This window comes from Salvelinus sp. IW2-2015, linkage group LG17, assembly GCF_002910315.2.
Source record: "Salvelinus sp. IW2-2015 linkage group LG17, ASM291031v2, whole genome shotgun sequence".
Taxonomy (NCBI): domain Eukaryota; kingdom Metazoa; phylum Chordata; class Actinopteri; order Salmoniformes; family Salmonidae; genus Salvelinus; species Salvelinus sp. IW2-2015.
Genome location: NC_036857.1, coordinates 24,637,571 through 24,652,540, shown reverse-complemented (window position 1 = coordinate 24,652,540; position 14,970 = coordinate 24,637,571). Strand labels below are relative to the sequence as shown.

The 14,970-nt window shown below is 43.6% G+C and overlaps 1 protein-coding gene across 3 annotated transcripts in view; it reads right to left on the bottom strand.

Annotated features, from left to right (window-relative positions):
* Positions 1 to 45: 45 nt before the first annotated feature.
* Positions 46 to 14,970, bottom strand: part of LOC111976404 (tyrosine-protein phosphatase non-receptor type 12-like) — a 32,233-nt gene continuing 17,308 nt past the window's right edge. Inside the window, exons 9-24 of one of the 3 annotated variants that reach the window (XM_070447982.1) lie at positions 12,596 to 12,662; positions 12,344 to 12,421; positions 8,999 to 9,091; positions 8,562 to 8,689; positions 7,609 to 8,360; positions 4,471 to 4,554; positions 4,136 to 4,369; positions 3,882 to 4,040; positions 3,612 to 3,773; positions 3,267 to 3,409; positions 2,909 to 2,936; positions 1,489 to 1,545; positions 1,172 to 1,266; positions 992 to 1,022; positions 807 to 893; positions 46 to 721 (exon numbers count right to left, since the gene is read on the bottom strand). In XM_070447982.1, the coding sequence (XP_070304083.1) occupies positions 660 to 721; positions 807 to 893; positions 992 to 1,022; positions 1,172 to 1,266; positions 1,489 to 1,545; positions 2,909 to 2,936; positions 3,267 to 3,409; positions 3,612 to 3,773; positions 3,882 to 4,040; positions 4,136 to 4,369; positions 4,471 to 4,554; positions 7,609 to 8,360; positions 8,562 to 8,689; positions 8,999 to 9,091; positions 12,344 to 12,421; positions 12,596 to 12,662 (2,260 nt within the window). In that variant the 3' untranslated portion in view covers positions 46 to 659. The remainder of the gene's footprint in view (positions 722 to 806; positions 894 to 991; positions 1,023 to 1,171; positions 1,267 to 1,488; positions 1,546 to 2,908; positions 2,937 to 3,266; positions 3,410 to 3,611; positions 3,774 to 3,881; positions 4,041 to 4,135; positions 4,370 to 4,470; positions 4,555 to 7,608; positions 8,361 to 8,561; positions 8,690 to 8,998; positions 9,092 to 12,343; positions 12,422 to 12,595; positions 12,663 to 14,970) is intronic. The other 2 variants (XM_024005215.1, XM_024005216.1) reach the window with 2 other exon arrangements.

Genomic DNA, 14,970 nt, shown 5'->3' with positions numbered 1-14,970 from the left:
TGCTTCTCTCACACCACCATGAAGAATAATACCAGTACAAATATATTACCCGTAAAAAAAGTTTATCACTCTGTACAGTCCAGATAGATCTAGATTTTGTCTGGATCAGAAGGAGCCTATACAAACAATAACAAATAAACATCAGCATATACAACTATTTGGTAACATGTATCAAGTAACATGTTACCAACTATTCAAAGTACCTTACTGTATTTATCAGGCAAAATAGCCAAAAGTAGCCCTCTAACATTTATCAACTCATCCTTCCATTCTTTCCATCCATCCTTTGCCTACATTTGATTGCATCCTTCCACCACATTTCAGAGGCACAAGTTCTCCCTTCAGGCACGGATAAATAACTACAGTACGATCAATTTGTCATGAATAACAGGTGCTCCAATTTAAAGCTAATCCGAGGTTGATCATTGGGCCGTTACAGCAGTTTGCAAGACGGTGTTCATGTCGTCTCAGAACACAGGGAGAAAGCTACATGATTCCCCATGTCTTCTTGGAATGATGATCTTCCTTCACAATGTCAAAAGTCCTCTAGGGACCATCCCTAGTCCAGTTAAGTGGCCAGTAGCTAGCCACATGCAGGGTTCCAGCCCTGTGATCTGAGGACAGTGGCCAGACATATCCAGCTTTGTTGACTGGCTGTCTTACACCCACGTCTCAGGATGACTCCTTGGCCCTTTAGGCTTCCCAAAACGAGTTCCAAATCCTGGAAAGAACACAGACTGTTCTGAAATGTGTCCCATCACATTGTTTAAATTAGATTTGCAATGATGTGTCTGGTGAAGGCTTACCAAATGTGAACACTGATGATGAGGCAGAGGTACCATACGGAGGAGAGGGTCCAGAGTGTGTTGGTACTGGTGGAGGGGCAGACTTTGCTGTGGGAAGAATGTGTTACCATTTTAGCTGCTAGAGGTGGGTAATGTACTGTATGTTCCAGACAGCAGATCCATTTACGGCTATACCTGTTACTTACGTTTCTGTCTGAGTTTGAATAACTTCAGGCTCTGAAAAAGAAAGACAGCTGGCTTTAAGTGACAAGACATACCCAGATAATAGCAGAGAATATTCTGAGTATAGAAACACCAGATCCTCTATTTCTAAAACAATAGATACAGTCTGTGAGTTACTGTAATTCTATGTACATAGTCATTACCTTTGTTCTAGACAAGGCCTTCCCACTGTTCTTGTCTGATTTGTCTTCAGTAGTCCCGGTGCTGTTGTCCACAGGCTGCTGAAGCTTCATTTCAGCTGAGAAACAGTCATTAGATACAGTATGTGTCACAGTGATGGAGACATTTTGTAAAAGTTGAATTCAATATCATCAAGCATCAAGAGTAAATGGGAATAGGTTGGATCAGTGTGACTGAATTCCCCTTAATAAGGAGAGATTATATTTACATGGGCCTGTGTTTAGTTAGTGAGAGTTGATACTTGTAATTGCGGGTCTACTCTCTGTGTGTTGCAACTCACTACTTCCTCCAACAGCCACAACGGTTTGAGCAACCAGAGGAACAGTAGTCAGGGGCTCTGTCGAGAAAATGTAGACAGACCAATTGTAAAGTACTGTATGTTCTCTCAAACATCAGATAGCTCAAGGAAGGAGTACTTCTGACATTAGTTCTCATTATCATGTCATTAATTACAATCATAGTAAGTAAGTAGCCTTGCACGAGCCAGAATGGCTCATAGGATAAAGGATCCTATAGAGCTCGCCAGCTTGTAGTCCTATAACCCGGAAATGAGTTACCTCTGATTCGTTCAGCCATTCCTATGTGAAACATTTATGGCGAAAGAATGGTGTTTTGTAACAAATGTCGAAAATAAGGTCTGAGGTTAACACAGGCTTAGGAGATCTTATACGTTTTGTTCTATGAGATAATAGTAGTCAATTAACATGACCATTGTGAAGCCTTTGTGTTTTGTGTTTCTTTAAATTGAAGAAATGCTTCCAAATTCACATAAAGAGATGTTAGCTGATGAAGATTCTCATAGAACAAAACGTATAAGATCTTCTAAGCCTGTGTTACCACAAAACTTATTTTCAACGTTTATCCAAAAACCCTCCAAAAATGCCATTATATTTCTCCATAGGCTTTGTACAACGCACCACGGCGGAATTAGTGCCTACAAAAAGCCAACATTACTATTTCTCGCTATATCCTGTTTCTGTAGCGTGAGGTAGCTTGATTTAAAAGTACACCCCCCTGGACAGGACACTAGTCTATCGCAAGGCCTTACCCAATCTATCTCCAGAGACACATCGTGTTCCATTATTTACAGTCTTTGGTACGACTCGGTGATCGAACTCCCAACCTTCCAATTTCAGGGCAGACACTAACCACAAGGCCACTGAGTGTGTATAATTATGTTTTTCAGTGATTTCTATTAGTGCCTTTTATTGTGTGAGGGAGCAAAGCCAAGAGCAACCATTTGACGTTGACTTTTTCCTTGTTAACTTCAAACAGACAGATAAGCTGGCAGTAGAAGAAAAAACAAAGACAAAAACAGATGGCTTTTCTCAGTCACAGATGGCTTTTCTCAGTCACATATGGCTTTTCTCAGTCACAGATGGCTTTTCTCAGTCACAGATGGCTTTTCTCCAGTCACCATAGTGGCTATTCTCATTCACATATGGCTTTTCTCAGTCACAGATGGCTTTCTCAGTCACAGATGGCTTTTCTCAGTCACAGATGGCTTTTCTCAGTTCACAGATGGCTTTTCTCAGTCGCATATGCTTTCTCAGTCGCATATGGCTTTTCTCAGTCGCATATGGCTTTTCTCAGTCGCATATGGGCTTGTTCTAAGTCATACAGATGGCTTTTCTCAGTCACAGATGGCTTTTCTCAGTCACAGATGGCTTTCCTCAGTCACTATTGAGAAAACAGCTTACCTTTCAGTGAACTCTTTACGTGGACACTCTGAGGGAACAGTTTAAAGTGTTGTATTAATGTACTCATGTATTAACAACAATGGGAACAAATGAGCCATAGCATGAATCACGAGGAGAACAAATATGGGCATTTAGTAAAGATCAGTTCATGACACAAAGGGGTGGGTGGCAGCATCCTGCTAGATGTACCCATTAAATACACATGACTCTAAGAGTAAGAGTCTCTACTGACCATAGAAAATGAATTACTGGGGGATAGTACTATAATACATTCTAGAAGTATCATTTCGATGAGGGTGACTTTCACACCTCAAAGTCTTGACAGCTACAGCACCCAGAGTCTGTCAATGTCTGTTACCTTGCTCCGATTCATGATTCCATCCAGGAATCTTTTGGGTTGGGAGTTCCCTGCCCACTCTGAGGACGTACCGATCCTCTGCTGTGTAGATGTGGTCTGGCTGTTGCTCTGACTCTGCAGGCAGGGGGCACTGTTCTGATCAACTGCAATTGCCGAAAAATTACAATGTCAGTTTAGTACTACACAGAGTAGATACATTACCTTGATTGACACACACACAGAGCAGTTTACATCTTTTTAAATTCTGTCTGGAGGATTAACATTTTGACAGTAGCCTAGTCCTAGGAGCACTATCATGGTGAGGATGATGGTGGAGGTGGTGGTGATGAAGAGGCATGTGCTCACCTTCTTGAGTGACCAGGAAGAAGGATTCTGGGGTTCTCTCAGGTAGAGGGGGAGTCAGATTCTCTGAGCCTTCACAATAAAAACCACCACAAATCAGTGAGGTTCTACCTGGAACCAAATGGGTTCTACCTGCAACCAAAAATGGTTGTTCAAAGGGTTTTCCTATGGGGGTAGCCAAAAAAACTTTTTAGGTTCTAGATAATAAAATAATTCTAAGAGCGTATAGAAAAATAACATTGCAAACATAAAATGGGTGTCACTTTTTCTTACCTGGAGGTGAGAGAGAAGGGGCCAGAGGATAGGGAGGTGGAGGTGGAGGAGGAAGGTTTACTGATGTACAGGGAGCAGGAACAGAATATCTAACCAGGGGAGGCAATGTAACGGGTGGTGGCACTGTAACTGGGGGTGATACTGTATCCTGGGGTGACACTGTAAAGACAAAAAAGCCCAAAAATACTGGGATAAACATCTGCACATGACATTCTCTACATTTTATCATACTGATTGTTTTGTGTGACAAATACCTGAGAGTGTTGTCATTTTTACTTTCAAGCTTTTGCTCCTCGTCCAAGATATCTCATCCACCAGAGTGTCCACTGACCGTCCAGACCACTCTCTCTCTTCTGACTTCTGGACCACCATCTCCACGGGGACTGAGAGGGAAGGGAAGACAGTAGTGCTCCTACCTGCATTGTTGGCCAACACAAAGGATTCTGGCGTTCTCTCTGGCAGTGGGGGGATAGGCAAGGGGGGACTCCCTTTGGGAGAAAATGAGGTAGAGAAAAAATGTATGTTTGAATGCTTTTGAAGAAGAGCTTATGAAGAGTATTATGAGTGCCTTCAAAGGCCCTCCACTCACCGTTCCCCCTGAGGGCTTCAGCTGCAGCATTAGGAGGGATGATGACCTCTAACCTCTCAGGTTTAGAGATGTTATCAGGACGCTCTAAAGGGCACAGAAAGAGATTTAGTGACATATATATATATATATATATATATATATACACAGTACCTTAGGAAAGAACTCAGACCCCACTTTTTCTACATTTTGTTACGTTACAGCCTTATTCTAACATGGATTAAATAAATAATCATCCTCAGCAATCTACACACAATACCTCATAATGACAAAGCCAAAAAAACAGAAATACCTTATTTACATAAGTATTCAGACCTTTTGCTATGCGACTCGAAATTGAGCTCAGGTGCATCCTGTTTCCGTTGATCATCCTTGAGATGTTTCTACAACTTGATTGGAGTTCACCTCTGGTAAATTCAATTGATTGGACATCATTTGGAAAGGCACACACCTGTCTACATAAGGTCCCAAGCCATGAGGTTGAAGGAATTGTCCGTAGAGCCCCGTGACTGGATTATGTCGAGGCACAGATCTAGGGAAGGGTACCAAAAAATGTCTGCAGTATTGAAGGTCCCCAAGAACACATCCTTCTTAAATGGAAGAAGTCCGGATCCACCAAGACGCTTCCTAGAGCTGGCCGCCTGGTCAAACTGAGCAATCGGGTGAGAAGGGCCTTGGTCAGGGAGGTTACCAAGAACCCAATGGTCACTCTGACAGGACTGCAGAGTTCCTCTGTGGAGGTGGGAGAACATTCCAGAAGGGCAACCATCTCTGCAGCACTCCACCAATCAGGCCTTTCTGGTAGAGTGGCCAGACGGAAGCCACTCCTCAGTAAAAGGCACATGACAGCCCGCTTGGAGTTTGCTAAAAGGCACCTAAAGGACTCTCAGACCATGAGAAACAAGATTCTCTGGTCTGATGAAACCAAGATTGAACTCATTGGCCTGAATGGCAAGCAGGACTTTTGGAGGAAATCTGGCACCATTCCAATGGTGAAGCATGTTGATGGCAGCATCATGCTGTGGGGATGTTTTTCAGCGTCAGGGACTGGGAGACTAGTCAGGATCGAGGCAAAGATGAACGGAGCAAAGTACAAAGAGATCCTGCTCCAGAGCGCTCAGGAGCTCAGACTGGGGCACAGGACAACGACCCTAAGCACACAGCCAAGACAACGCAGGAGTGGCTTCTGGACAATTTCTAAAATCTGTTTTTGCTTTGTCATTATGGGGTATTGTGTGTAGACTGATGAGGCAAAAAAACAAATTTGATCTATTTTAGAATAGATAAATGTGGAAAAGAGTCAAGGGGTCTGAATACTTTCCAAAGGCACTGAATATATATACAGTACCAGTCAAAAGTTTGGACACACCTAGTCATTCAAGGTTTTTTCTTTATTTTACTATCTTCTACATTGTAGAATAATAGTGAAGACATCAACACTATGAAATAACACATGGAATCATTAAGTAACCAAAAACAAAATTAAATTATATTTTATATTTGAGATTCTTCAAAGTAGCCACTGTTTGCCTTGATGACAATTCTGCACACTCTTGGAATTCTCTCAACCAGCTTGACCTGGAATGCTTTTCCAACAGTCTTGAAGGAGTTCCCACATTCTGTATGCTGAGCACTTGTTGGCTGCTTTTCCTTCACTCTGCAGTCCAACTCATCACAAACCATCTCAATTGGGTTAAGGTCGGGGGATTGTGGAGGACAGGTTATCTGATGCAGCACTCCATCACTCTCCTTCTTGGTCAAATAGCCCTTACACAGCCTGGAGTTGTGTTGGGTCATTGTCCTGTTGAAAAACAAATTATAGTCCCACTAAGCCCAAAACAGATGGGAGGGTGTATCACTGCAGAATGTTGTGGTAGTCATGCTGGTTAAGTGTGCCTTGAATTCTAAATAAATCACAGACAGTGTCACCAGCAAAGCACCCCCACACCATCACACCTCCTCCTCCATGCTTCACGGTGGGAACCACACATGCAGAGATAATCTGTTCACCTACTCTGCTTCTCACCAAGACACGGCGGTTGGAACCAAAACTCAAATGTGACTCATCAAACCAAAGGACAGATTTCCACCAGTCTAATATCCATTGCTCGTGTTTCTTGGCCCAAGCAAGTCTCTTCCTCTGATTGGTGTCCTTTAGTAGTGGTTTCTTTGCAGTAATTCGACCATGAAGTCCTGATTCACGCAGTCTCCTCTGAACAATTGATGTTGAGATGTGTCTGTTACTTGAACTGTGTGAAGCATTTATTTGGGCTGCAATTTCTGAGGCTTGTAACTCGAATGAACTTATCCTCTGCAGCAGAGGTAACGCTGTGTCTTCTTTTCCTGTAGAGGTCCTAATGAGGGCCAGTTTCATCATAGCGCTTGATGGTTTTTGCGACTGCACTTGAAGAAACTTTCAAAATTCTTGACTGACCTTCATGTCTTAAAGTAATGATGGACTGTTGTTTCACTTTGCTTATTTGAGCTGTACTTGCCATAATATGGACTTGGTCTTTTACCAAATAGGGCTACCTTCTGTATACCACCCCTACCTTGTCACAAAACAACAGATTGGATCAAACGCATTAAGAAGGAAAGAAATTCCACAAATTAACTTTTAACAAGGCACACTACCTCACCTGGCTACCTGGCTACCATCACTACAGTCCCTGGTCGAATACAAGCTGTATCACATCCGGCTGTGATTGGGAGTCCCATAGGGCAGCGCACAATTGGCCCAGCGTCGGCCGGGGTAGGCCGTCATTGTAAATATGGTTTTGTTCTTAAGTGACTTGCCTAGTTAAATAAAGGTTAAATAAAAACATTTTTTTTAATGAAGCTGGTTGAGAGAATGCCGACAGAATGCCAAGAATGTGCAAAACTGTCATCAAGGCAAAAGTTGGCCTTGATGTCTTCACTATTGTGCTACAATGTAGAAAAAAGTAAAAGATTAAGAAAAACCCTTGGATGAGTAGGTGTGTCCAAACTTTTGACTCGTACTGTATATATATATATATATATAAATATATAAGAGAGAGAGAGAGATGGGATATACCGGATTATCACGCTATAAAGCCAACTATGCACTCTCAAGTTCTTCATTGATCTAAAAGAGTAAGCATACAGCAACACAACATTCACCTGTTCCAGCAGACAGTACATAAGATTCAGGGGTTCTCTCAGGTAATGGAGGTGGACTGTCTTCATCCGAGAAAGCTACAAGCGCACCTGGGGCAGCGTTTGTGATGACAAGGGCTGGCAGTTCCATCGACTGGTCTTTAAGAGTCATAATTGAACCATTGAAACAGGGGTTCTCTGTCAACTTGCTCAGTGGAGCCAGCTCCTCCTCATTATCAGCCCCTCTGGGAGCCTCAGCAGCCAGGGGTGAGGTCATTGAAGAGTCAGGTAAAAAGTAGAGGTCCTCCACAGTGAGACAGAGGGGGTTGGAGATGGAAACTGCAGAGAGCACTGGTGGTACCAGTCGGGTGATCTCTCCATCACTCTCCACCTTCTTTTGCTCCATGGCTCTCTGACAGAATTCCTGAGTCCTGAGTGCCTGAGAGGTTATGATGGGGATGCGGAGACTGGGCTCTTGTCTCAGGTCCTGGCTGGTGGGCAATGTATCGGGCTTTGTCGGTAGTGGGTATGATGGTCTCTGGTTAATGGACATGCTATTAGTCTGTGTCTGTAGGGGTTGTGGTTTCTGGTTAATAGTCTGTGTTGGTAGGGAGTTTGGTCTCTGCTGTTCCCTCTGCCTGTCCCTGGCTCTCAGGGCGTTGAGGATGACTGAGGGGGAGCACGTAGCTGCGTCAGACAGTGGGTCACCATCATGCACCGCTGCTGAGGCAGAGAAGGCCACTGGTAAGACGTGATTGGATATCCTATCTGGGTGCCTGCAACACAATATGAGTTATTTAGCCATTTTATTGAAGAGGCCAGTGGAGGCATTTCTCGCTCTGTGTGAGAAAGTGTATTGGTTATTATGACATATTTTTCTACAGAGATATGCATCAAGGTTTGAAGCAACGCACCGTGAAAAAAGCTTTCATTGTCAGATCTATGGTTGATGGGGAAAAACCTTTACTGTTCTGTACCTGTGCTCTATCTGTGGTTCCATTTGATGCTGTGGCTCAGGTTCTGGTTCCTGTTCAGCTTCAGACGCCTCGCTGAGGTCAGTGAGCTCACTGTCACTGGCTGTAGGGGGTGAGGGGGCCGCTGGCACCTAAACAGTTCAACAGAATCACACGCTTACTCATTCACCCTCTGAGAAAGTATTTACATACGACACTTTATGTGCCTGTGTTGCTCTGTTCCAGTGCCTGTTGCTACCACATCACCAAGCAGCCAGTGGTTCCCCTAGCCAGAGTCTCTGTGTGTGTTTGAGAGTACACAACAGTCGCACTGCGCAGAATCATTTGATCTACAAATCACCTTGCATCCCAACTAACTACTCATTATGTGATCAATATTAGTGATTCTGCACCTCATCTTGATATAACTGTTCCCCGTCAAAACATGCTGTCTGTCTCACCTCCTCTGTGCAGGAAGGCTGTGCTGGTGCCATGGACTGCAGATACTTCTCAAACAGGAACTTGACGGTGCTGTACACCAGCTCGTACTGTTCCTGTAGTCACACACAAAATCAGTTATTCTAGTGTTAGATCCCATATCAGTTGCCCTGGCCTGTTGCAAGAGAACTGTCCTGCAATCCAGGAAATGTCAAATGTGTAGTGTATTTGAGACTTAATAAAGGCTTCTGAAGTTTGTAATTGCCACCTTAAAATGTCAGAATTGATTGGTGCCAGACGATGGTGAGATACAGCTTTGTGATAAAAATGTCTCAGGTAGAGACCTGTCACACAGTGTGTATGTACTGTACACTGAGTGTACAAAACATTAGGAACACCTACTCTTTCCATGAGAGACTGACCAGATGAATCCAGGTGAAAGCTATAATCTCTATAATCCCACCTCAACGTCAACTCAATCAGTGTAGATGAAGTGGAGGAGACCGTCTCAAAAACCACTACTAAAGGACACCAATAATAAGAAGAGACTTGCTTGGGCCAAGAAACACGAGCAATGGACATTAAACCAGTGGAAATCTGTCTGATGAGTCAAATTTGAGATTTTTGGTTCCAACCGCTGTGTCTTTGTGAAACACAGAGTAGGTGAACGGATGATCTCTGCATGTGTGCTTCCCACCATGAAGCATGGAGGAGGTGGTGTGATGGTGTGGGGGTGCATTTCTGGTGACACTGTCTGTGATTTATTTCGAATTCAAGGCACACTTAACCAGCATGACTACCACAGCATTCTGCAGCGATACGCTATCCCATCTGGTTTGCACTTAGTGGGACTATCATTTGTTTTTCAACAGGACAATGACCCAACACACCTCCAGGCTGTGTAAGGACTATTTGACCAAGAAGGATAGTGATGGAGTGCTGCATCAGATAACTTGGCCTCCACAATCACCCGACCTCAACCCAAATGATAGGGTTTGGGATGAGTTGGACTGCAGAGTAAAGGAAAAGCAGCCAACAAGTGCTCAGCTGGTTGAGAGAATGCCAAGAGTGTGCAAAGCTGTCATCAAGGCAAAGGGTGAAGAATCTCATTTGTTAAACACTTTTTTGGTTACTACATGATTTCATGTGTGTTATTTCATAGGTTTAACGTCTTCATTATTATTCTACAATGTAGAAAATAGTAAAAAATAAAGAAAAACCCTTGAATGAGTAGGTGTGTTCAAACGTTTTACTGGTACTGTAAGTATTCACACCGTTTTGCTATGACACTGATGAGTTCTAAACTTTAAATATCTTTAACTATCAGGTATCCTATTTAAATATTGAGTGCCATAGTCTAGTTTGTACATCAGAAGTTAATAGTTATTTGTAGGGGGAATGTATTGAGTAAAGGAAGTGCAATCACATGTGGCAGGCACTGATAAGGGTGGATAGATGTGGTTTAGTGAGGAAGGGGGCCGAGGTCAGGTCAGGTCACATTAAGGGAGAAGGAACAGTTTATGGCCCACATCACTTAATTTCCTGCCTAGCAATAAAGATGTAACATTTAGAGAGAAGGAGGACATCACCCAAATTGGGGTATATATACTACAACTGGTGGAAATATGTCTTATGCAGCTGTATGACCCAATGGGTGCTTAAACTTGGTTTAAGCTTTACTAATCTTCTGTGAGTTTTACTAGGTTAATTTAGACCCTAACAACACTAAATTACATTCATGTGCATCCAATTTCCTTTTATCGCCACCAAAACTTGTTTGGACATGATTTAGAAAGTAACACACCTGTCTATATAAGGTCCCACAGTTGACAGTGCATGTCAAAGCAGAAACTATACCATGAAGTCCAAGGAACTGTTTGTTGATCTTGTTGATCGAGAATTGTGATGAGGTATATATCTGGGGAAGGGTATAAAACTATGTCTAGAGTGTTGAAAGCTTCCAAGAGCACAGTGGTCTCCATCATTGGGAAATTGAAAAAATATGGAACTACCTAGACTATGCCTATATTTGTCTGTCCGACCAAACGGAGCAACCGGGAAAGTAGGACTTTGGTCAGGGAGGTGACCAAGAACCCAATGACTACTCTGACAGAACTACAGAGTTCTGCCAGAAGGACAAGGCTCTACAGCACTTCACCAATCTGGGCTTTATGGGAGTGGCCAGACGGAAGCCACTCAAGAGAAAAAGGCTCATGACAGCGTGCCTGAAGTTGCAAAAAGGCTCATGACAGCGTGCCTGAAGTTGCAAAAAGGCTCATGACAGCGTGCCTGAAGTTGCAAAAAGGCTCATGACAGCGTACCTGAAGTTGCAAAAAGGCTCATGACAGCGGTACCTGAAACCGCTATTCCGACCAACGGCTCATGCCAACCGCGCTATGACAGCGCACACAAACGCTCACTCGACCACCGTACCTGAAGTTGCAGACCAACAACGCGACCTCACTCCACAGCACACAACGCTGCTGAGTTGCACCAAAGGCTCATTCGACAGCGTAAGCCTGAAGTTGCAAAAAGGCTCATGACAGCGTACCTGAAGTTGCAAAAAGGCTCATGACAGCGTGCCTGAAGTTGCAAAAAGGCTCATGACAGCATGCCTGAAGTTGCAAAAAGGCTCATGACAGCGTGCCTGAAGTTGCAAAAAGGCATGTGAAAGACTCTGAGAGCATAAGGCATAAGATTCTGCGGTCTGATGAGACAAAAATGTAACTCTTTGGCCTGAATGCATAGCCCATCTAACACCATCTCTACCGTGAAGCATGATAGCATCATGCTATGGGGATGCTTTTCAGCGGCAGGAACTTGGAGACTGGTAAGGATAGAGGGAACAATGAATGGAGCCAAATACAGGAAAATTCTTGATGAGAACCTGCTTCAGAGTGCAAACGACAGGACAATGACCCCAAGCATACAGCCAAAGCAACACTGGAATGACTTCAGAACAAGAATGTGAAAGTCCTTGAGTGGCCCAGCCAAAGCCCAGACTTGAATCTCATTGACAATCTGTGGAAAGATTTGCAGATTGCTGTTCACCGCTGCTCCCCATCTAACTTAACAAAGCTTGAGGAAATTTGCACGGAAGAATGGGAGAAAATCCCAAAATCCAGATGTGCAAAGCTGATACAGACATACCCAACATGACTGAAAGCTGTAATCACCGCCAAAGGTGCTTCTACAAAGTACTGACTCAGGGGTGTGAATACTTATGATTTAACCAAACATTTTTAAGACATGTTTTCACTTTGTCATTATGGTGTATTGTGTGAAGATGTGTGAGAACATTTTTGATTTAATCCATTTTGAATTCAGGCTACAAAATGTGGCATGAATACTTTCTGAAGGCACTTTACCTTGGTCTGAACCACAGAAGGCCTCTGTGTTCTCATGTCCTGAACCAGGTCATAGATGCGGAAGTCTTCTTTGAGCCGCTGGAAATAAACACAAAGGCACTCAATGACGATCAGTAAGGTGACTGTACACACATACACTTACAGATACGGTAGCTTTTAGTACAGCACAACATAGATACAGTAGTCTTTGGTCCTCTGCTCACACTCGGGTTCGGAGGAGATGGTACAGTACAGGGCAGGTACAGTTCTCACCTGTGTTTTCACCAGGTTCCAGGTGTAGTCGATGGCACATAGTGCTCCTGTTCTTCCACAGCCAGCACTGCAGGGACAAACAGGAAGAACACGGTCAACATAATATACATTACACTAATTAAGAAGGACAAACAATTACATTATATAAATACAAACTCTCCTTTCACTTAGCATACTCCTGGCCCACACTAAGAGACAGAGACTGTAATATATAGACACTATATATATACAAAATTATATATATCAAATTACTGGATTCAGCTATTTCAGCCACATCCGTTGCTGACAGGTGTTTAAAATCGAGCATACAGCCATGCAATCTCCATAGACATCCATTTCAATAAGCATTTTCTACGGCTGGCCATGCTTTCCACCTGGCCACCACTACCCAGGCCAACAACTCTGCACCCCCTGCAGCAACTTGCCCAAGCCCCCCCCCCCCTCCCCCCACCCCCCCCCCCCTGGCCGCCCGCTTCTCCTTCACCCAAGATCCAGAAGCTGATGTTCTCTGACAGAAGCTGCAAAATCCTGGACATCCCTACAAATCGGGAGCTGGGCTAGACAATCCTGACCCTCTCTTTCTAAAATTATTCTGCAGAAGATTGTTGCAACCCCTATAACTACTTAGCAATGTTCAACTCATTTCGTATCGTTGAGATCCCCAAAATTGGAAAACTGCCGGGGTGGTCACCCTTAAAGGCGGGAACATCTAGAACCTAACTGTTTATAGACCTATAATCCTCCTGCCCTGCCCTTCTAAAATCTTTGAAAGTACGTGAACAAACAGATCACGACCATTTTGAATCCCCACCGTACTTCTCCATATAAATTGTATTCCGGAGCTAGCATAGGTGACCTCAGCCAGCTCAAGGTCCCTAAACGATATCATACTTAACCAGGCATGGATAAAAGACAGTACTGTGCAGCCATCTTCCATCGTCCTGTGAGGCTTCAATCTGTCAATCGACGTGCATTCTTATACGGCAGAAATCCAGCCTTGGTTTTCAAATGGAACTGCCTCGCCTGGTTCACCAACGACTTCTCAATAGAGTTCATATTTCAAATCGGAGGGCCTGTTGTCCGGCCTCTGGCAGTCTCTATGGGGACACACAAGGGTTCAAATTCTCATGCCAACTTTCTCTGTATATATCAATGTTGTCGCTCTTGCTGCTGGTGATTCCTGAATAAGCACTCTAGCAGACGACACGGATTGCTGTTCTGGGCCACTTCTTTGACAACTTTGGACTGTTTAACAAACCTAAACGAGTCTAATGATACAAACTCCTTCCGTGGCTCCAACTGCTCTTAAATGCTAGTAAACTAAATGCATGGCTCTTCAACCGATTGCGCCGCACCTGCCCGCCGCTAGCTCACCAACTGCTGGAATCGGTTTCTGATATAGAATATTGGACCAAGTACAAAATACACTCAGTTGTCTGGTTTAGATCTGTAAACTCATCCTTCTAGACTCACATTAAGCTCCCAAGCTCCAGATCCAAAATAGAAATATAGCAATCCGGCTTCCTATTTCCTATTGTCGCAAAAAGCCCTCCTTCACTCATGCTGCCAAACTAACCCCCTACGTCAAAACTTGACATATCCTACTAAAGACTGATCCTTGACTTTGGGAGATGTTCATTTTTACAAAATTAACCTTCAACATACTCTACTCAGAAAACTGGATTGTAGTCTACTCACATGCCATTCCAGTCTTTGTCACCAAGAGCCACACATAGTACCACCACGGACCTGCGTACTCTCTCGTTGATGCCGCTCGTACATATTCGTCGCCAAAACCACTCGGATTCCAGGTATTATAAAGTCTTTGCATAGGTAAAGAGCCCGCCTTAGTCAGGCTCACTGGATCACCAAGCAACACCCACAGTAGCATGCGCTCCAGCAAGGTATAAGTTTTTAACTGGCTCATCCAAAGTGAACTCGTTCCTTTGGCGCGCTTTCGCTTCCATTCTCTGCTGCAGTGACTGGAAACGAATTGCAAAAATAACTGAAGCCTGGAGACTTATATCTCCTCTCTAACTTTAAGATGCAGCTTCAGAAGCAGCTTCCGGATCACTGTCTGTACACAGTAGCCATACGTGTAAATAGCAGCATCCAATAAGGGGATCACACCCATACATTGTTATTTATACTTGTTTGCTATTCCTTTTGCACGCCCCATAACGTCTCTACTCTGTCAGATCATCACATTGCACACATCGTAATCCATTACTCAGTATTAGATGCTAAATTGTAAATTTATTTCGCCTCTATGGGCCTATTTATATGCCTTAACGTCCCTAATCTTCTAACAATTTAAGACACAAGTTTATTTTGTCATAGATTTTTTCTATTGTGTTATTGACTGTACGTTTGTT